At 41.4% G+C, this 23,425-nt stretch overlaps 1 protein-coding gene across 1 annotated transcript in view; it reads right to left on the bottom strand.

Annotated features, from left to right (window-relative positions):
* Positions 1–23,425, bottom strand: part of LOC125297769 (Fc receptor-like A) — a gene marked incomplete at its 3' end in the record, with an annotated part of 44,347 nt that overhangs the window by 10,716 nt on the left and 10,206 nt on the right. Inside the window, exons 3-5 of the mRNA XM_048248229.1 lie at positions 18,896–18,915; positions 18,702–18,755; positions 1,555–1,821 (exon numbers count right to left, since the gene is read on the bottom strand). Coding sequence (XP_048104186.1) covers positions 1,555–1,821; positions 18,702–18,755; positions 18,896–18,915 — 341 coding nt within the window. The remainder of the gene's footprint in view (positions 1–1,554; positions 1,822–18,701; positions 18,756–18,895; positions 18,916–23,425) is intronic.

The following is a 23,425-nucleotide window of genomic DNA, read 5'->3' as shown; positions in this document are numbered from 1 at the left end:
TGCAATAGCTACAGTACAGGGACAATAATCAGTTCATAGCTGAGGATTTGTCCTAGGTTTACTTCCCTTTCAGCATCATATGCAGTAATGATGCACTGGAGAATGTTTCTTTTTGTTGCACTATAAAGGATATCTTGTCTAAATGTTTTGCAAATAATCTCCATAGCACTCTTCAGCACTCCTCAAACATGCACACTCTTCCATTTTTCTGCATGGCAGAAATGTGAATGATAGGAAAGAGCACCAGTGAGCTGTTTTAACTAGGCAAGCACAGTAGCCTTTACAGTAAAAAATAGTGTAAATCCTCTGTAAAGACTGACAACTGTTCATAATAGTTAGTGACAAAATACTTTCTACAGAACAAAAATGAGCAGACACCTATTCTATCAATTTATTATCAAGGAATCTATTTTGTTTCTAAACGTCATACTGAATTTTAGCTATTATTTCAATTTATATTTTAATTTTAGCTTATTGTCATTTGTTACTTGAGGGTCATTGGGGTAATTCCTGTCCTATCCTACAACATATCTGATACATAAAGAATATATTAATGCCTTATTTTTTTAAAATTCCTATGAAATCTGATAGCAAAACCAAAAAAGTATGTGAATTATGCTGATTATGCTAATTAGCAAACTTAAAACTCAAAATTTAGCTTGGTAAACAAAATATTTGAATTCAGCACCCTCAAATTGTGTGAAATAGCCCATTTTCCTCAAATTTGCCAACAGGACTTTTTCTGAACGTTTGTTAGCTATAGAGTAAATGGAGAGAACAAAGAGCAAAGGAGAATAAATCTGAACTGTTCTCATTAGATTACGCAACACCTTGGTAACAATATAGTCAACATGTCCATGTCATATTTCCCGTATATATCTGTATGCAATGCTGACATGGTACCTTTTGTATACTATTTCCCGCTAGGGGCGCGTCTAGATTTCTAGGCTAGCTATAGCCTACATTTAAAACTATTTATCAGCTAGAAAGGATGCCACATGTCTACATTCAATGCTATTTAAGCCACTTCGAAAGTTTGTTTAGATCCAGTGATTCTGCCTTCATGGAAACGCTACGTCAGCCTTCTGTACTCTATCACAACTGTTGAGGCGGGCTTTACACAATTGATAGATCGATAGATACGGTGAGTAGCCTACTACTTTGACTACTTCACACGTGATTTTCATGTGACCTTTTATTTATATTTCCCCAGTAAAGCTGCAATGACAATGACATGTTCCTGGTATCAAATTCCAAATGAACATTTATTTTCCATGAAATAGTCAAATTTATCATTTTATGCATTTGATATGTTGTCTGTGTCCTTTTTGCAACTAAATATGAGCTTAAGAGATTTGCAGATTATTACATTCTGTTTTTATTCACATTTTACACAATGTCCCAACTTCTTCTGTTTTGGGGTTGTAGATGTATAACTTGATTGGTGATTGGCTCTGTTACATATAATAGATACTGGGTCAAAGACATTTGTTCACGCGCGCACACACACACACATACACACACACCTACACACACACACACACACACACCTACCTTTGACATCAAGAGTTGTTTTCTCGCTTGGTTGTGATGTTGTGGGTCTGTCTGTCCTCTCCCCCTGACACCAGTACTGGCCCATATGAAACTTAGTAGCTACATTGATGGTAATGGTGTTTCCCACAGACACTGGGACGCTGCTGGGCTCCTTATACCAATTATATGTCCAGTCACTGTGAGACGCTATCACACACTTCAGAGTGACCGTCTCTCCAGTGAACACAGGACTCTGGGGCTCTACAGTCACTGTAGCCAAAGGCAGCTCTGCAGAGGAGTAGATGGAGAGAACAAGGAGCAAAGGAGAATAAATATGAACTGTTCTCATTAGATTAAGACCTTGGTAACAATATCATAACCATGTCCATGTAATATTTCCCTTATGTATCAGTATACAATGCTGACATGGTACCTTTAGTATACTATTTCCCTTTCAGTTAGACAACAAAATCATACAAAAAACCTCCCACTGTAATCTGAACAGTGTTTCTGTACAATGAGTTTGCTGCTCCTCTCTCTCACTCCACATCATGAATGCAAGCAATCAAGGGGGTAGTCATTCCATTCGATAACAATACGTCTCTGAATTTTTTCTCACCAAATGCAATTTGCGGCTTTAATTGACACCCTCCTTCCCCCTATTTAGAAACAAACTACAAATGGAATCCTATTAAATCCAGGCACCAATCACAACCGTTGAGGTGGGCATTAAATGATTGATAGATCGATAGATACAGTGGGTACCAGTGGCGGCCGGTGGTTAAAGAAGTTACGGAGGAAGGAAGGTGCGCTTGATTGGTGTTAGTGGCAAATGTGAGGTTATGATGGTGTTGGTGGCATATGTGAACAATAGAGTATGTAGGCCACCTACCCAGACACATTTATAGCAACAGTATGTACTATGTAGTATTTTAACTGGCAATGTTGTGCAATAAATGCTGTTCTGACATTCTCAGGGGGGTCTGACCTAAGGAGCTGGGCTAGCATGCAGCAGCCAGAACAGTTTTGGGTTCAATTCTTGGCTTCCACCATTGTGCATTTGAGCAAGGCACTTAACCCCAAATTGCTCCGTCGGCCCGCGGCCCACAGTTGTAAGGGTGTTTTTTCCGCTCACAGGCGCTAGGGGGAAGCGAGATGGCCACCATTCAACCCGAAAAAAGTCATATCACCATTCCAATGACTCTGAAGCTGGTAAATGAAGGTAAATTAAGCTAAAAAACTTGCATATTAAGCTAAAAAAACCTGCATAGTGTGCCTTTAAAGGAATGCATCGTGGTCTGAAACATTCATTAACAATGTTACCATCCAAACGGTTAGATGTTAGAACGGTGAAAACAAGAACATATTAACAACAAGAACATTATTTAACAATTGTTTAGTTAAAGGCATAACTTGGATGATTATAACAACATATAACTATCCAAAAATGTTTTATCACCAAATCCCTGAACTGCCCACGTTTGTGACAGGCCAGCAGTTGTTTTCTGTGCTAACGTTACCTGTTAGCCATGAGTATTTGTCATACTATGTAGCATTCAGTAGCCTACACTAGCCTTACCATCTTTTTGTGGAATATGAATTTTTGGAACTGCTTTGATCCTAACTTTCTCGCTGTATTTAAATGTATAAAAGATGGATATTGTTCTCTGATTCCATTGTACTCTTTATTTCACAAGCAAAAAACAAGCGTTCCGTTCAACACAAGATTCTTAGCTGTATGACTGCAGATAACGTTCTTGCAGAGCTAGCTGCTCATTGGTTCACTGTTGCCGCCAAAAACAGCACCCCCTATCGCAATTGAAAATTACTGTACGGAGGAGCTTCCTCCCTTGGCCATTGAAAACAACGTGATTCACAGGCCGCTGGCGCAAGAGGCGTTTATAATGGACTTCAATGAGGGGCTTGAGGAGGAAGCTCCTGCATACAGTAATTTTCAATTGCGATAGGGGGTGCTGTTGGCATTTTGACTAAGGGGAACGATTTTGTTCATTCAAAGTAGTTCAAATAGTAATATTAACAGTAGTTTATCAGATTAGTAATTCACTTTATAAATTTTTTATTTTTCTCTGACATTTTAGGGAGGGTGTTCCTCCCTTTCTTCAATGAAGGAGCCACCTCTGGTGGGTAGTACTACGAATTGTCTGGCTTCACGCGTGACTTTCATATGCGTCTTTTATTTATTTTTCCACAGTGAAGCTGCAATGACCAAAACAACCACCAGAGTTAGGAACGTCTGCTTTTGACGCTTTGAGTCTGTGTGCGCCAGTATGCTACAGTATGGATCATATATTTAGCCTACCCAACGTTTTTTCTAACCCTCATGAGCTTTCATTTCGATGGCTGATAGGCCTACTGTATGTCTCCTGCGACAGTCCCAACAGTTAGCACTATAATAAAGCGGATTGTGAATAGGTCTTAGTGAGTTAGGAGTCCTCTCGACTTCTTTTAAGCTGTTCCAGAGGTGGAAAGGTGCGATTTGTTGGGGGCGGGGCCGGATTAACAATTCATAGACCTCTGGCCACAAATGTCTGATGGCCCCCCCTACCCCCCAGCCAATGTGAATCAGGCGCTCAGTTAAAGGTCTCATCTCATCGTTTTTTCATTAATTTTGCAGTGGTCTGTAGTATTGATGAATGCCCTGTGAGCCGGTTTTGGTGAAAAAAATGCTGTCCTGCGTCTGTTTCATGCTGTTCTAGTTTGGTGGGGAAGGTGGGCGGGGAGGAACGACTGGATTTCGCCTCTAGTCATGAATATTAATGACATGCTAATGAATTCACCTCTGATTGGCTAACAGTACTGTGACACTTCCTCCAGTGCGTCCTCATCCGATTCTGCCTGTGCTATGCTCCATATTCAACTTTACAGTGCTAAAACCTGGCTAAAACTCGAGTCAAAACTGTTGCACAAAATGTCTTCGGAGATACAACTTCATGTGTTTGATCCTAGTATCCGAGTAGGAAGAAGAACCGCTTCCTGATCGTTTGTCGGTGAACGTTGGTTTAATAGAATGGTAACAATTGCCTGTCAGCTTAAAATCTCTCCTAAAAGAGGTAAACGTTTGTGACAATCGTCATCTTGCTTTCAAGTAATAAACAGTTGGAAACGTTTTAAAATAAAGACCTATTTCTTTACACAGTCAAAAGTCTTTGCAATCTTCCAAGTAGATATTTTACTTCACAACACAGGTAAGCACCCTAAATGCAGTTCAGCCACTGACCTAGCCTGCTAATGCTATCGGAATAGATAGTTATGGTTTGAATTCCATGATACTATCATTGAAAGACCACTTGGTCATAGCCCAATATATATATAGATTTAAATGCAAACACACCTACCTAGCTATATTTTGCTGGAATTGTACCAGAATGCCTACAGAAGCAGAGAATGTGTGCTGCAAGACTTCTTAATGAGAATGGCTTTGATAGCCTGACATTGGCAGAGGTTAGCCTACTCAAGTTGTTTTCTGTCACGTATGACAGAAAAAGTAGCCTACTATAGGAATCTTATACTATAGTATTTTGGGACTAAATATTACAGTAATCTTATAGGAATACTATAGTATTTGGACATACTATAGGTACTATAAGACTACTATAGAAAAACTATAGCGGTTACAGGATATTATAGTTATTAGTAGTACTTCTACAGTATGTCCCAATTATTCCTATAATAACTAGATGTACCGCATAGCGGTACAAAATATGACCGCCGCTCAGTCCTGTACATCCGTTCCGCGAAAATAAATCACACTTCAATTTGTCTCCATATTTTACTCCATCCCCCACTCTTGAAACTTTTGTGTATGCTTCTTTGGCATGCCTGAGTGTGTGTGTGCGGCTGCACAGAAAGTAGCCTACTGGTGCTGAAAAGGTGAATAGATTGTAGAATAGCCAAAGAAGATGTAGCATTGTTATAAAACCTTTAAAATCTCTAAACAATCACAAGTAGGGTAGTTCATCACAGTTCATCCATTGCAACTGGATTGATGAAAGGTCACTTACACCTGTAGGCTACATTGTATTTGGGAAAAGCAAAAGGTATCAGCATCATTTTATTTATTTATTTATTTGTTATGTATTTATAAACAAAAACATCTCTGTCAGTTCCATGCCGTTTTCAACAGCTATCAAAAACAAAGGTCATTTTTGGATGGATGGATTTTTTGTGAATGTTTCTTCTTCTACATAAGATTTTAGTCATCTTTAGTTCATGTAATACTTTATTGTCAATGCACAAATTAAGTAACAGTAGTCTGAAACGTTATTGTTAATGCACAAATTAAGTAACAGTAGCCTAGTCTGAAACGAATTGTTGTTTTACATCTAACCAGTGGTGCAAATAACTGACATGTCCAAATGGGCCTTGATGAAATGCGTCGCTAGACTGTTCATACACAATTTAACGGGCCAAAGTTGAAGAGCTTTTGTCCGTTATTGTTCGTGTAAATAAAGGCTGATTCATGTTCCCTTGCATTGTTTAACTGAGGTCCATGGCTAGTCTGGCTTTCATCAGACCAAGCTCAATCTTTTAAGAAATCAAAAAATAAATAGCGGGCAGATCAGGCTGGGTTCACCCAGCCTAGTCCATAGGCACCCGATATTGTTTAATTTTCCGATTGAGATATACACGCTCTGGCTATTCTAAATGCAAAAATGCATCAGGGAGTTATGACAAAACGGTAACTAACAAACTAGATCCTAATAGAAAGCTGTTAGCTTCCCTAAGCTACAGGTAGGATTATAAGGTAGGCCTATTTACAACATAAATTGTCAATAGGCTATGCTGGCGACACAAATAAAATCTCCTTTGGAAACCAATGGCTTACGCCTTACAGTATCAAGCGGACTTAAACTGTCATATCGTGGCGAAAAGTTGTAATAACATTCACGCAGCTCCATGAGTCAAGGAAAGCGCGAATGAAGTAGCCACTTCTAAATGGGACCCACTACACAGTAGCTTAAGGTGTTTTGCTAAAGCAGCCATAATGAAATGAAGGTGTCATTGTTTGGATACTTCACACACACGTGCTTTTTAATTTCACAGACTACAACTACCAAGCTGTAATCAAAGCACATCGATTCCCCTCTCACACCCCTGCATGCACTTCAAACAAAATAAACAGGCGCCTCAGTCTCACGATGTATAGGCAAAACTGTATCAGACCGGGTGTAACGTTGGTAAATCTTCCATTGCACAGAATGATTTTGTAGCACGTGCAATAAATGACAGGCGAAAGATACAAACAGTGCTGCTATACATTTGCTTGGTATAACCGCATTTATAGTTTTCTACAAATGCAATCAATCAAATGCCTCCATCACTCAACCAACGCTAACGGTAACATTACCTAGGTCCTTATTGATATTACAAGATTAACGTACCTGCAGTAAAAACCAAGCATGTCCGATAAACATCCTCAGATTTATTTCGGCTTCAAGAAGAAATGGGAATTACACTTCATGTGAACATCGTCCTATCCTTATTAGATGTTCGCTGCGATAAATTAGTCCTTGTAGGAAGCGTCCATTGTTTTTTCCAACCCACTTTTATCTTCCAACAAAATTACGTCTCACTGCAAGGATGCGCCATCTAGTGGACAAACGACTACTTCTCGCCAATACTGAAAATGCAGCCATGATGATGAATATTTATTTTGGCTTTCTTTTAATCCTACTGAATTTGTAATTATGTATCGGCCGTTCTAATACCGATAGTATGTGGGTGCCTGTGTGTGTGCATGTGTATATGTGTGCACCGCCATTTACAGGCCAATGAGTGTACAGTCACTAAATGTACACATAACCTAATTTTTAGACCCCCATGGATGAAATTCTACTGAAACTTGGCATACCCCGGAGAATGCCAGGTCAATCATACACATAAAATTGGGTGCAGTTCTGAACATCTTAACTGAAGATAGGGGCGATTAAAGCAGAATAATATTGCATTTTCATTTTTTACCGGGGGGTGGGAGTGCAAATCACAAATGAGTGATTATGAGCCAGGTTGATGTGGGCCCTTGAGACCAACATACCATAAAAGATTCTTCATCCTCAGTGCCACAGTTCAGGTAGTTATTTAGGGAAAAAACGTTTTTTTTTTGCGGTTCAGGGGGCCCAGCACGCGGGGGGTTGGGGCTGGTGGTGGTCCCCGGGGACGAAATTAAATTTTTCCGTAAAAGTCTAGTGGGGCTACATACCCACCAAATTTCATGTACCCCGGTGGTTCGGTGTCCCGGGTATCAATGACCAAAAATTCAGGGAGTAGATGACGGGAAAAATTCTTGAATTGTGTACATGTGTGCGTGTACAAATTTATGTTTATGTGTGTGGGTGTGTGTGTGTGTATGTGCGTGCTTGTGTGTTTTCCTGCGTATGTGTGTTTGTGCATGTGCATGCATGCGTACATATGTCTACTGTGTGAGTATGTGTCTGTAAATGTGTGTGCGTGTGTATCTGTTTATGCACATGTGTGCACATGGAATGGGTTAACATGACCCCTGGAGGCAAACATACGGAAAAAATTGGTCATCCTAGGCCCTACAGTTCTCAAGATATTCACAGAGAACTGTGTCTGCCCTACCCTCCTTTAGGGGTCCAGTCCAGCAGGGGGAGGGGCTACAGATCAAAACGAAGAATGACTGTTCCATGCTATCCATGTGGGGGTACATGCCCACCAAGTTTTGTGTACCCCGGTCTTTCAGTGTCCTGGGAATCCTTGTTGGTGTATGCGTCACTAAATGTACACATAAATTATTTTATTGTAAGGCCCCCATGAACGAAAAGTACACAAAACTTGGCATGCATTCGGAGGGTGTCATAATGATCCTACACTTTTAATTTCGTGCAGTTTTGACCTTGTCAGCCAGAGATATTGTGATGAAAAACACCTAATTTTTGCTTTTTAATTTTTTAACTAGGTGGCGCTATACATGAAATAAGTAGTAATGAGATGGGTTGACATGCCCCTTAAGACCAACATACATAAAAAAGGTGGACCTCCTAGGCCCTACGGTTCTCGAGCCCCCCATGAACGAAACATACATAAAAAAAGGTGGACCTCCTAACGGTTCTCGAGATATTCACAGAAAACTGTCTCCGGCCACCTACAGGCCAGTTGGTGTATAGCAACATAAATTAATTTATTGTGTGGCCCCATGAACGGAATTCCACAAAACTTGGCGTGCATACAGAGGGTGTCATAATGATCCTACACTTCCAATTTCGTGCAGTTTTGACTATGTTAGGTCACAGATACCTTCAATTACAACACCTCATTTTTACTTTTTGTGTTTAACTAGGTGGCGCTATACATGAAATGAGTGGTTATGGAATGGGTTGACATGGCCCCTTGAGATCAACATACAAAAAAAAAATGGTCCTCCTAAACCCTACGGTTTTCGAGATATTCACAGAAAACTGTGTCTGTCCTACCCTCCTTTCGGGGGTCCAGTCCAGCAGGGGGCTACAGATCAAAACGAAAAAACGATGGTTCCATGCTATCCATGTGGGGTTACATGCCCACCAAGTTTCGTGTACCCGGTCTTTCAGTGTCCCGGAATCATTGACGGAAATTTGGGCATCTAAAAAAAAAAAAAAAAAAAAAAAATCTGACTAAACCTATATGACCGCCGCGTCAAGCTGCCTTGGGTCATAATTATTCCTGTAAGATTACTATAATATTTTGTCCCAAATACTATAAGATTCCTATACTCCTTTTTTGTAAGGGGGATTGCTCATGTGGTTAGAAAAATGGGCAACACCAGTACCCCTGTTGTCTGTATGACCCTGTACCCAGGATTAGAACCAGTCTGCCTTAGCATAATATACTCCCTTCAAAATGCACTAAACATTCGACTATGACGACTATGGCCCTCTGTGAGACAGAAGATATGAAAGGTAAGATAAACCTTTAGCTTAAAAGGGACAAAAACTGATGAAACTCCTAAAACAAATATACAAAACAGGTCAATTTTCAATAAATAACTTTATTATATTTACATACAGCAGTAGTACTCAAAGTGTGGTCCGCAAGCTATCTCCAGTGTTCCACAAGTAGATGTGGTAAAATATAATAGATGATTTGCTTGCAATATTGAACCAACTTGTATGTAAATCCAAACAGTTCTGCAACACTGATGTAACCTATGCCAGTTTAAATCATATGAATCCTCTGACACCATAAGCAAGGTGCAAAGACAATAAGCAAGGTGGTTCAGTGAGAAGGCCTATTGTGTAATATACTGTTGAAGTAGGTCTACTGTTTTTTTTTTTTTTTGCTAGGTGGTCTGTGAAACACTGACAAATAGTAATATTGCAGTCTATTAAAATAATGCAAACACAAAACAAGAACATCCCAACTATGCACAGAATTAACAATGTCCTCTTTTTGCCAGACGATGCAGACATCTGGCCTACAAATCCTTTGTAAGATGGTGCTGGGATTATTTAGGGGAAAAGGTCTGAGTTGTTGTTTAAAACTTGTATTGTCCTGGGGATCGAAGGGACAACACACAAAACACATTCATTGGCTGTGATGATTCTATTACATTGCTCTTTGATTGCGCTGGGCCATAGGGGGAGCCATCAGGTGTTATTGTGGAGATGTCGCTTTCATCCTCCTCCTCATCTTGATCAACCCGAGGTCTTCTAGCTGGCCTTGGATGAACAGGCTTGATGGCAGTAGAGGTAGCAGGCCCACATGCCCATGGTGTATCCGAAGTGCTTGTACAATACTCATACTTTTCATGAAGCATTCTGTTTGGGTACCTAAAGTAAATAAATGTGTATTACTGTCAAGTTACAAGATACTAATAGTACACAGGACATTCACTCTCACACAAAACTGTACTGGCACAATGGAAACAAAAATATTTTAGTGACTGCGGTAAGGTGTATGATGTACTAAGTAGCACACCCACAAGAAGACATTTGGTAATATCAATTCTATCTGTTATGCAATTCATGGGTTTCATCAGGTCCATTTACACAGGTGTATTAATCAAGCACCATGCAGTCTGCATTCATAATCGAGGTGCTTGATTTTATACACCTGTGGAAAGTGACCTGAAGAAACCCATGAATTGACTTTCCCAAACATTGATGAGCACATAAGAACCTGTATTAGCCTACTAGAAAAAGACTTCTAGAAACTAACTAGCACAACAAAAAATCACAAACCTTTGCTTCTAACGTGATGACCTAATGTAGGCTAGAAAGCTGTGTAGCCTGACATGAGGATGTGCTCTGGAAGACGTACAAAACACTAAGTAAACAGCAAGTAATCAAACAAAACCTCATTGTAGGCCTACAAAGGTCAATGTAATAGTGGCAAGAAGACATAAATTAGACTGAAGTGTAAATACCTGAGCTCTAGTGATAGCAACTTAGCCTAATAGTGCACGGGTATTGTGTTTTTGATTTTCCCTGTTTAGACTAGAACAATATCCGTACTTAGTTGAGCATAAGATATTGTTGCTAATATTATTATTTGTGGTTTAACGCTTAGGTTAGAAGATTATAAGTTCAACAAGCTAAATCTCTGGGTAGTGTGGTCAGTTTCTTATGAGTGTAACGTTAGCTACACCAGGCACGTAACTGAAGCATTCCGTTCGCGTTATGTAGGCTACTGCAACAATAGCTTTCAATAATCAATAAGTAGCTGGAAGTAGCTACACCTGGCGTGTTAGTGGCCTGTAGGCTACATTCGGGAAAATAGACCATTCCTCTAATGAATTTTACCAGAGCCCTTCCTATTAGACATTCTCTGATTTTACACATCAACAGAACACTTCAGTTACGTGCCTGGTGTAGCTTCCTGTAATATAGGCTAGCCTAAGCCTAGCTTGTACCCTTTTCATGCATGCTAACGTGAAGAATATGAACATGCTATTTTGTAACAGACGTTAGGTGGAAAAGTTTGTTTGTACTTACAGCCTGTGAGCTGGTGGTCGATCGTCATGACGGTACAGAAGCAGGTTTTCAGAACATCGATGCAAAACCACTTTTTAACTGTAGGCAGTGAGTGTGGTCGAAATGATTGGAACACAGAACTAATGTTGCACTACTTCGGTGGTGGTGTTCCAACGATAAATCCGAACCATTTCTTCCTCAACTCTTGTTTCTAAGGCAAGACATGCAACATTGATGTGTTATTGCCACAAATAACACAGGCACGATTTTTTTCCGCCATGTTAGCAACTTGCTGTTAGCTCCTACTAGCTGCAGAGAGACAATCCCCTAGCCGCAAAATCTTCCAGTCTTCCTGTAGGCTGTCACAAGCCAAGGTGGGCGAGGCCATGAATAATCAGTTTCCCTTCGGCGTCATTGGGAAGGGCTCTTTCTGATTCGCTTGTTTTTCCGTGTATTTTCTTTCATTGGCTAATGTGGGCAATGGGGGTAGAAGAAGGGGGTAGCATGCATATGCAACTTGGAGTGAGCTATAGTATTTAGAAAGTAACAAGTATTAAACGGTTTCTCAGTGAATGAGACCTTTTAATAGGCCTATAACGTGAAGATTTTTCTTGCCATCTAAGGCACGAGCGCATCTGTGAGGCCAAGCCTCACCAAGTAGCCCGTTGTTTACAACTAACATTACATTAATTAAACTGCTTATAGGTTATGCCGAAACAGTTTTCAACATTTTGAATATCAGTGCCAGGTGAATTAGGAAATGTTCTCAAAGTAGCCTTATGGCCGAAAGCTGCTTGGGATCCCTCCCTGTCAAGCAATATAACCATACAAACGCATGGCCTACTCACTCATTGTTTCAAAAGGAGTAATTTAGGCTTTGTCGGAACTGGCCATTGTAGGCTACGTAAAAATAAACTTTCAAAACTAACAACAACTATTTATCTTAAAAGTTACCAAAAAGTTAAAAACAGATGACGTGATGCGTGTCATTGACATATTGCACAAATAATATAGCCTAGATATTCCAATATATTTAAATACATGTGTTTAATTTATATGGAAAATTCAAACATCATTTTGAGCAATTTTGACAGCCCTCGTCCACTGTAGGTTACCCCAATCGGCTATTAACATCTTCCACCTAACCCCGGTGAGTGGGGATCGCTATAATGCGTGTGAAATAGCACCATTGAGTAGCCTATGCGAAATAGCCTAAAAAAACGTTCCGGCGCCACTCTCTTGACAGGTAATGGACAACAGGCTAGTTGAAACATTAGCAAAGTATGCATATGTGGCAAAGAATTTACAATTAAATGAAGCTTTTGCGCATGGTAGGACTAGGCAGGCACGTTGCTAGGAGCGCAACACATTGGAGACTTAAGCCCAACCATGAAATGTCCTAGGTAAGAGGGGATTCAGGGGTTTCTCCCTCGAAAAATGTTTAAAAGTTGGTCACGCAACTCCTAGGCCCAAAATGGACAGGATGTGGACAGGAAGGAAATGAAAGACTGTGTTGGCAAGATTAACGAATTACTGCGTACACAAGCAAGCAAGACTTCTCAAACCCAAGGATTCTCCCTAATTCATTTGTTTGCGCAACAGCCCGTTTTGCCTTCACTCCAGCAAGAGTGAAATACCAAATACCGGTAGGCTAAATGTATAAAGGCTGTGTCATTAATATAGGCTATTTGCTACAATATTTACCTAGGTTTCAACAAGTCGTGACTTATGCCCATTCAACTTTTAACTTAACCTTTAAACACTGTTTGTTGCTACCCCCCTTAATTTACTGTTCGCGGTCAAATTTGACCGGACAGTTTTAACTGCTCTTAAATACCAATACCATGACAAAAAGTATTATTTAATAGAACATTATTGTAAACAGACCCTTATTAGAACATTAACATCTACATCATGTGTGTTTGTGTGTGTGTGGGTGTGTGTGTTTCTGTATGTGCGTGAATGTGTGCGAACTCTGGTGGTTCACATGCACAGTGACAACATGAACTGACAACATGAACTCTGTCTGTGTGTGTGTGTGTGCGTGTGCGTGTGTGTATGTGTGTGTGTGTGTGTATGAGAGAGAGAGAGAGAGAGAGAGAGAGTGGGTGTAAATGTGTGTGTGTGTCAGTGTGTGTCACATGCACAAGTAGCAATATGACAACATGAACTGACAACATGAACTGTGTGTGTGTGTGTGTGTCTGTGAGTGGGTGTACATGTGTGTGTACTGTATGTGTTTCTGTTTGTGTGTGTGTGGGTGTGTGTGCATGCATGCTTTTGTGTGGGAGCATTGGTGGTAAATTGTAGGAGTGTGGTAAGGAGATGTCTTATCTCCTGGATGAAAATATATTCTTTCCCATTCATCATCCCGGTCATTTTTGACCGTAAACAAAAAAAGTGTTTCTACGTTGAATAAATCACTCAAAATTCAAAGAAAGTAGTCAAAATAAATTCTGTGTTCAAAAGCCTTTTGTGAAGGATATCATAAGATATTGAGGCAATCTGATGAAAAATGCCATATTTATGGTACAGGGAATGTGTAAATCGGTCATTTTTGACCGGAACAGTGTTAGAAGGTTAAGGCCTTTTCACACAGAGATGCCGTCTTTTTGTGTCTGAAAGCGAGGTGAAAATTTGCCGGCCTGCTGATCTGTTCACATGATGCGGCATTTTGGGGAGCCAGGAGGCAGGATCAGCTATAGTAAATTAAATTGTGACGTGCAACAGGGGGCGTGTAGAGTGATAGTCGTAGGCCTTATCATGCGTGCGTGGGCCTTCAGATACAGCAGGTGTGTGATTTCAAAAACCATGGCAGGAGAACCGACTACTTTGGTTAGCTTGCATTTGCTTTGCTGTTGCTGTTAGAATGTTAAATTCTTGCGATAGATGTCTTCAGACAATAAAAAGTAATTTGGAAGGGAAATTGAAGAGAAGAGTTGCCCCTTGCGTTGGCCATGATTCCCCTTTGAAAATCAGAGGTTCACAGGCTACTGTGGCCTTGGTGAGTGGCGCCACCAGCCGTAATCCTGTACGCACTGTGCGTAGCCTACAATTTATTCATGAAATCTTGTGTACTGTCTTAATTGAAACATGCTTCGCGCACAAATGATAGCCTAGGGCAAAGAGAATGGACATCTCAACATAAGGATACATTAGAAGATGATGATTGGTAAACTTTGTCACACAACGTGATAAGCAGTTCTGGCGCTTAAAAACGCAACGTTCCATTCAGTCATAAATCATTTAAGCATAGGCTTAGTGCTCATGAAAAGAAAACAGCAGCTTAATATTTTTCAGGTGTTTAACAGTAGGCCTAGGCGCACTGTTAGCAGTTATGCCAAAGGCAGTGAGATTATTAGGCATTGCATCCTGTCACTCTGTTTGGAACATCGCAGTTCGGGTTGATAAGATTCAGTTAATGCGAGTATGGATTGTCTCAAAGTTTGGGACGACCAAACAGCAGAGTAGGCAAAGCAAATCCTAATTGTTAGGTTAACATAGCTGTCTTTTCTCTAGGCCTGGGCCTATCGGAAATTGTGACATAAGCACATTGGTTTCTTTTTTTCTTTTCTTTCTTGTTCGCATGTTGGGTAGTGAAGCGATAATGCATTTAAAGCAGTAGGCTACATCATGTGAGCCAGAGCCGTTATGGTCAGAGCTGCTGCTCTGTAAAGGTATTTCTGTCCCACCCAAAGTTGCTGAACTACTTGCGAAGTAGTCTATTTATCACAGACATCACATGTATCACACAAAAGAGCTTTTTCCTCAGCTTTTAACTGATGTTAGTGGTTAGTTGTTGTGGCAATCGGTTCGCGAGAAAAGTAACTTTAATTTAATCATATTCTCCCTACCCATTCATCTTGGTGGAATACTTTGTGAACTTTCCCTCAACACATGACAAACCACATATCAGAATAAACAGCATACCTTATCGAACACAAAGGTGTAAAGCATTCCCCTGTACAGTTAGTCATTCCAGAGTAATACGTTTTTTTGCAGCAATGTCTTTATGCATGTCTCCAACTTTGCTGTTCCTAATGTGTTTAAATTGTTCAATAGGTCTACATGATTTTATAACAGGCCAAATACAAAACAAAAACAAAACATCACCTAGATATCTGTAAGCATTACAATCAGAGGATATACAAATAGGGCAGACAGACACTCATTAGTTCATGCTTTGTTTTTTTGCTGGATTTTAGGATAGCCTATTATGGGAACTGATTGCATTTCAAGCTACAGTCATCTCTAGCAGGCATTGAATGACTGGAGACTTTGTGAATTTATGGATTGACATAATGTGCTGTCTCTGCTTATTGCTGCTTTTGATCAGTTAGATTTATTTGCAATCTCCTGTGGTGGTCTGGAAATACATGTAGCATCGAAATGCCCACCCAGATTCCCCTTTCCGCCTTGACCCATTCACACTGGTGCCAGAACGAAAAAACTTGGCAAAATGTCTAGGGGGCTTGGTAGTAAATTTGGCGAGACACTTTGTCCTTCCGTTCCACCTCGGTCTATGTGAAAAGGACAGTCGTTCCACGATTCTGGTATATAAAATCACGGCGATTTTTGTAAATTGCTCAGCCTCAGAGTATCCCTCCAACATGGCAATTATATTGCCCGATCCAGGACAGTCTGCCCTACACTCACATGAAATGCATGTAGAGCTATGAGCTTGCTGTGGTGAGATACATGTCAAAATATAAGAATTCTTATAATACGCTTTTTATATTTTAAATGTTTAACATTGAAATGATGGCAGATCTGGATAGCCTAGACTCTCCTGAAAAACACAATATATATGTGTGTGTGGCACACAATGACCAGAATAAATCCTTATGAATAAAGGTAGTGAAAATGCCCTGAAAACAGTTTAGGGTTCTAAGGGTTAAAACCGCTAAGATTGGCACTTTACACTTAACAATCTAGTTGAGGGGAGAGCGCTGCGATTCCAGTACAACTTGATTTCTGATTTCTGTCCAACTTTGGAAATTTAGTCACCAACTGTGAAAACAGACCAAAATCGTATAATGTAAGGCTGCCATAAGTTGAAATTTCCAGGTCAACCACAAATAATTCTGATTATTTTTAGGGTAAGGCTATTTGCACCCCTGGTACAATTAGAAGTGTATGCTATTCGTACCCTGGTGCAATAAGAAGTTAATTCTATTCGTACCCCGGTGCACACAGCAGTGTGTTCTATTAGTACTCCGTCTGGTACAAATATCAATGTTAATCTGAACAGATATAGTGCCGAAACCTTTCAGAATTCTTCACTTTCTGCTGACGAAAAACGAATGTCCGCCATGTTTTTTGTGCACGTGAGCAACGTCTTTTTGTTGTTATGTCACAGGGTGTGAATAGCTCAGCTGTGTGGCCAAGGCTATTCGTACCAGCGATGTAAATAGACACTCCTTTATTTTTAATATCCAATAACTAATTCAATGTTGATTTAGGCCTATAGGCCTAACTCTGCCTACTTAGCAACACCATTGAACACCACTTAAAAGTTCAACAAAGAGTTGCTGCTGTTGTGCTGAAGAGATGTGGACGCCACAGCAGGGCATGCCCAATGAAAATAAATGAACACAACAAAACACACACCCTGCTTCTCTCGTGTCAGTCACTGAAATGAACGCAACACAGAACCCGCTTCTCTCGCGGCAGTCACTGACAGTAGAATAAATGCATGGGAAAAAACACTTTAATATTGCCACGGCAATACTAGCCTACTTTGAAAAGTAGTATTGCCGTGGCAATACTGGCAATACTGGTGATGGCGGCCATGTCCTGAAGTAGCTTAAAGCATGTAGGCTAATGATTCCTAAAACATACCAAGCGAAATTCATTCTGTGGCTATTGAAATTTGGGTAGGCCTACTATCGTGTTAACCAGGGATGGATTACTGCACGGGCCTACCGGGCCCAGGGGCCCAAGGGGTCAGGGGGCCCTGAAGCCCAAGCCTTTGCATGGAATCATTGCCTCGATATCAACAAATCAGGATGTAGGCTATGAATCTGATTGAATTTAGTATTGGCCATCCTCAAAATGCACCAGAATACAGGTAATCACATCAAACAAATTAAAAAAATTCTGGGTGAGGACCCCCAAACCCCCCCTCCCACATATACGACAATAAGGGGGGCCCTTAATACATGTGGGCCCAGGGGCCCAAAAGTTCATAATTTGCCCATGGTGTTAACTGCAGCCTTTTGTGACGCATAGATTAAATTATTTTTAATGAACCTGACGTGTTATTCATTCTCTGATTCTAAAAATGTAATTTTTGAGTCATTAAAACTTAATACAAAGTGGTTTTGAGCCATTTTAAATCACTGAGCTGCAGTTTGTATACTGTGCGCTCCTCCTCTGTCTACTGACATTTCTTCTATGGCTGCAAACGGGATTAACTCACAGTTAACCAAATATTTCTTTATTAGGGCAGGGCAGGCATATTTCTGGCTATTAAATTATTTCTACACCAGTCTGCAGTGAAGTCTGTAGTGAAGTCTGTGTTGGGTTTTCCAGGCTCCATTTCTTTTTACAAGACACCCTGCTCACAAGAGCCATATGCTGGTTGTTTGGGTTGTTGCATCATCGTTGCAGCGTCACCGGAAAAATACAAATTAAAGTCGCGTGATCCCATGTGAGGTCATGTGTGAATCTCAAGTGAAGCTGGCCAATTTAGTACAATGTAGTCAGATTGTAGTTTCGAAGAAGACTGAAAAATGGACGGCGACTTGGCTTTGTTGCTGTTGAAATTGTAAGTAGCCTACCCTTGGGTGAACTTTGTTTTTGTAATGTGGTTTGATAGTCTCTTGATAGTCTCTTTCAACAAGAGATCTCATTAACAACTAATTTTTATAGATTCATGGTCTTTTTAGTTTTTAGCCTGTCAACAGTCAACATGGTCAAATGAGGAGATGAACATGGGCAATTTTGAAAATTGAGCATATTTCAAAAATGTATTCTGATGTTCCTGTAAAAACAATAAGTAAACTAGGCCAAATGCACATAGAAAAGAAATATAGTACAGTTGCCGACTGAACAAACAAACAAAAAAACATGAATAAAAAAAAATATTTTAAGACTGCTTAGTTTTTAGGCCTGTGAAACTACCCATATTGGAGAAAAGACTCAACCATTCCACTAAGCTGGCTACACCGCTGTAATGTCACATTGCACTTCTAAAATGTCAGATAGAATACCAGCCTTGTTAAATGAACATACCTTCAGTGTAGAAAAAATTGCACGATCCGACATATGGGATCAGAATCACCAGGGCTAGAAATACACAACACAGAAATAAAATATTATTGTGGGGTGTCCGCAGTTGATTAAATTGATAAACACACCTTTAATGCAATACACATGAACACCATTTTGTCATTACAAAAGGACAATAAAGAGGCAACATATTTTACCTGATATTGACCATAGAAGACTGGCAAGATGAGTTAAACCGAAGAGGGGAAAAAGTAAACAGTATATTAGGTGTGGCTGACTGTGGCCGACTTCATACATCAACATGAACTGTAAATGCTGGCCGGGAGGAGCTAGAAAAGACTGCAGCTAATCTCGAACAGATCAGCTGCAGTCTACCTGATGTGACTCATGGGCATGCAGGACATAATGTTTGCGCAGGAGAGAGAATGAGAATAAGAGCGCAAGCACGCACGCAACCACCAATGATTAGAACACTAGGATAAGATTTGAAGGCCATGGACATACATCTTTCTTTCGAAAACAGAAATGGTGAGGCAAGGTAGGCAAGAGAGATATATTGAGATTTGACATTGCTGGTCAAAACGTTAGCGTAAGAACTGGTTTATAATGCTGAATGAAGCACAAAGCTTAAAGTCACAAACACAACGAACTAAGGTAACTTTTATGCATGCGCGAACCTATACATACCGGTAGATATGGATGTGTAGTCTGTGCCATAACATTTATTCCTGCAGGCTGCCCGTTTTGGCTGTCGTACTTTCAAATGGCTTCGCAAGAAGTAGGCCTACATAGACCATAACTTGTACTACTGTCATCTTCTTTAAGAACTTTTCCCAATATTTCCCATAGCCTATATCACTTTTCCTGAAGGGGTGTCTTTATTATTTTAACTCGCGTCTTCAGCTTCTTTACTGTTGACTTTACTGTATTGAGGCTTTACTGTATTGATGCTAGCCTTCTCGTGATATTTTAAGTAGGCCTATTTGTAGAAAATATATATTTAATTAATTTTAACTGACCCGCCCGCAAATTACCCGAATATCATTAAAATATTTTGTTTATGACTCATAACCGCGGGTGACCGCGGTAATCCGCGGGCGACCGCTTAATTTCGGGCAGACCGCGCAACACTGTAGCCTACACAATCTGTGTACATAGAACTTCTTCTCCCCTTACTTCCCCGAAATACATTAATTATATTCTATAGTGACACCTTATGACCGTCCCAGGTATTAACTAGGGGGCAGAAAAAGACACTCACTCGGTTGATAAAACTGGACATAGTAAGTCATCCGCTTCAAAGTCACGCTACCATAGTCAAGTCAAGTCAAGTCGGCTTTATTGTCAATTTCTTTACATGCACTGGTCATACAAAGAATTGAAATTTCGTTTCTTACTTTCCCATGCAGACATAGACATACTTTAAATACAGACATAGACATACTTTAGACATAGACATAGCCATAGACAATAAAAAATAAAAATATACAGACATACCACATACAGACATTAAAGTGCGAGACTGAAATATAGAACATATATCAAAATATAGAAATATAGAATATATATCAAAAAATAGAGGTAGTTGTGTTGTATATTTACATAGTCCTAGCGAAACCTTCTGACAGAGTAGTAGTAGCAGCAGCATTGTGGCAGAGTGATAAATAACATTGATAACATTTACATGAAGTTTAAACTTGTGCTTGTGTGTACTGTATATTTACATTGATATGCAGTCATTTCAAGTATATCAGGCTTGATATGAATGGCAACACGTTAGGCTGCGCAGTCACAGTGCAGTTCCACAGGGCGGTCCTGGGGAGGTGTTGGGCGGGCGGGGTTAGGGTAGACAGGATCTTAGGTTCCTGGCTGGCTGGTGGGTGGGGGGGGCTGTCAGTGATGGGAGAGTGGGTAGAGTGTTCAGCATCCTGATTGCTTGGTGGATGTAGCTACTTGCAAGTCTGGTGGTGCAGGAGTGGAGGCTCCTGTACCTCTTTCCAGAGGGCAGAAGGCAGAACAGTTCGTGTGCAGGGTGGGTTGTGTCTTTGACAATCATTAGTGCTTTGCGGGTGAGGCGGGTGGTGTAAATGTCCTGCAGGGAGGGGAGTGGTGCTCCAATGATCCTCTTAGCTGTGTTAACAATGCGCTGGAGGGTCTTCCTGTTCTGATCTGTGCAGCTTCCGCCCCACACTGTGATGCAGCTGGACACGATGCTCTCGATGGTCCCTCTGTAGAATGTGGTCATGACTGGAGGCGTGGCACTTGGCTTCTTCCAATTTGGCGCAGAAGTAGAGGCGCTTGCTGGGCTTTCTTCGCCAGTGATGCTGTGTTGGTGGTCCAGGAGAGGTCGTCGCTGATGTGCACCCCCAGGAATTTTGTGCTACTCACTCTCTCCACAGCATCTCCGTCGATGGACAGTGGTGGCAGTTGTTTGTGGCCTCTCTGAAAGTTCACAACAATCTCCTTGGTCTTGCTGACATTCAGCAGGAGGTTGATGTCTTTGCACCATTTGGCCAGCAGGTCTACTTCTTCTATGTAGTGAGCCTCATCGCCTTTAGTGATGAGGCCCACCAGTGTTGTGTCGTCCGCAAACTTCACCAGATGGTTGGAGCTGTGAGTGGTTGTACAGTCATGTGTTAGCAGTGTGAAGAGCAGGGGGCTGAGCACACACCCTTGCGGGGCCCCCGTGCTCAGGGTCAGAGTGCTTGAGGTGCTGTTCCCGACATGTACTGCTTGTGGTCTCTGCAACAGGAAGTCCAGCAGCCAGTTGCAGAGGGAGGTGCTGAATCCTAGCTTGTCCAGTTTGCTGATGAGTTGTTGTGGTATTATGGTATTGAATGCTGAACTGAAGTCTATGAACAGCATTCTCACATATGAGTCTTTATTGTCCAAGTGGGTGAGGGCTGGGTGGAGGGCAGAGCAGATTGCATCCTCCGTGGATCGTTTGGCTCGGTATGCAAACTGGAAGGGGTCCAGGGTGGGGGGTAGGGTGGCTTTGATGTGTGACATGACTAGCCGTTCGAAGCACTTCATGATTATGGGCGTGAGTGCTACAGGACGGTAGTCATTGAAGCATGATGGTGATGATTTCTTTGGCACGGGTATGATGGTGGCAGCTTTGAAAAGTGATGGATGACTGCTTGCTCCAGAGAGGTGTTGAAAATGTCTGTAAAAACATCCTTCAGCTCTTCTGCACAGTCCTTCAATACTCGGCCTGGTATGTTGTCTGGGCCTGCTGCTTTGCATGGGTTAATGGTGGCTAGTGTCCTCTTCACGCTGGCAGAGGACAGGTACAGGGGTTGGTCGTGGGGGGGAGGTGGAGTTTTCTGTGGAATCGTTAGTGGAATCGTTAACATGTGGATGTGTACGATTCCGATGGATCGGAATGTTTGGAACCGGTTCCTAACCGATACCTGGAACCGATTCCCAAGCCTACAGAGATGTGTTGTTCTCACAGCTCCGTGGCGCAGGCTTGTAGTCAGTGATGGCCTGTATGCCCTGCCACAGGCTTTGTGCGTCTCTGCTGTCTTTGAAGTGTGTTGTTATTTTGTCTGTGTAATCCTTTTTTGCCTTCCTGATGCCCTGGGACAGGTTAGCCCTCGCTGTTCTTAGGCCAGCTACATCTCCAGCTCTGAAGGCTTTGTCTCTGGCCCTCAGCAGTCTGTGGACGTCTCCTGTCAGCCATAGCTTCTGGTTGGCCCGAGTGGTGATGTGTTTTATTTCTGTAACATCATTGATGCATTTGGTGATGTAGGAGGTCACAGTGTCTGTGTATTCCTCAATGTCAATGTGGTTGTTGTGGGTGGCAGCTGTTTTGAAAATATCCCAGTCTGTTGTTTCAAAGCAGTCCTGAAGTTGTGAGACGGCCCCCTCCGGCCACACTCTCACCTCCTTCAGAACTGGTTTGGTGACTTTTGCTCTTTGTCTGTATCGGGGCAGCAGCAGGATGCTAATGTGGTCTGACTGTCCGATGTGGGGGAGGGGTTTGGCTTTGTAGGCTTCTTTCTGTGCGGTGTAAACAAGGTCCAGGGTGTTTTGTCCTCTTGTTGGGAAGTTTACATGTTGGTGAAATTTTGGTAGTACAGTTTTGAGATTGGCGTGATTGAAATCTCCAGCGATGATTGTGAAGGCATCCGGGTGTTCACTTTGTTGTTCACTGACGGCCCGATTCAGCTCATTCAGTGCCATGCTCCTATCACTGTTTTTGTTGCTGGGGGGGGATGTAGACCACGACCAGCAGAATCGCGGTGAATTCCCTGGGGAGGTAGAAGGGTCGGCACTTAATGATCATAAACTCCGCCAGTGGAGAGCAGTGTCTGTGTACTACCGTAGCGTCTCGGCACCAAGCATCATGTGTGTAAACTCAAACTCCTCCACCACTTTTTTTGTCTGCTAGGGCTCTGTCAGCTCGATAGCACGTTAGCTGCTCCAGGTGTATAGCAGAGTCGGGGATGTTCTCGTTGAGCCATGATTCAGTAAAAACAGTCACGCAGCAGTTACTCACTGTCTTGTTTGCTGATCTTAGCAACCGAATATCGTCCATCTTGTCGTAACGCTAATAGCTGTGTCCTCACACTATCGCACGTGACAATTTACTTAAAAGGTGATTTTCTTCTCTTCTGGCGTATCGCGACAGGAGAACCATGCCAACTTTGGATGCAGTTATCTTTAGCGATACTTGTTGCAATACCCTCAATATACATATCGTTTGAAAGCTTAGTCAGTGG

Source organism: Alosa alosa, chromosome 7, assembly GCF_017589495.1.
Source record: "Alosa alosa isolate M-15738 ecotype Scorff River chromosome 7, AALO_Geno_1.1, whole genome shotgun sequence".
NCBI classification, from domain to species: Eukaryota; Metazoa; Chordata; class Actinopteri; order Clupeiformes; family Clupeidae; genus Alosa; species Alosa alosa.
This window is presented reverse-complemented; position numbering and strand designations above follow the sequence as displayed.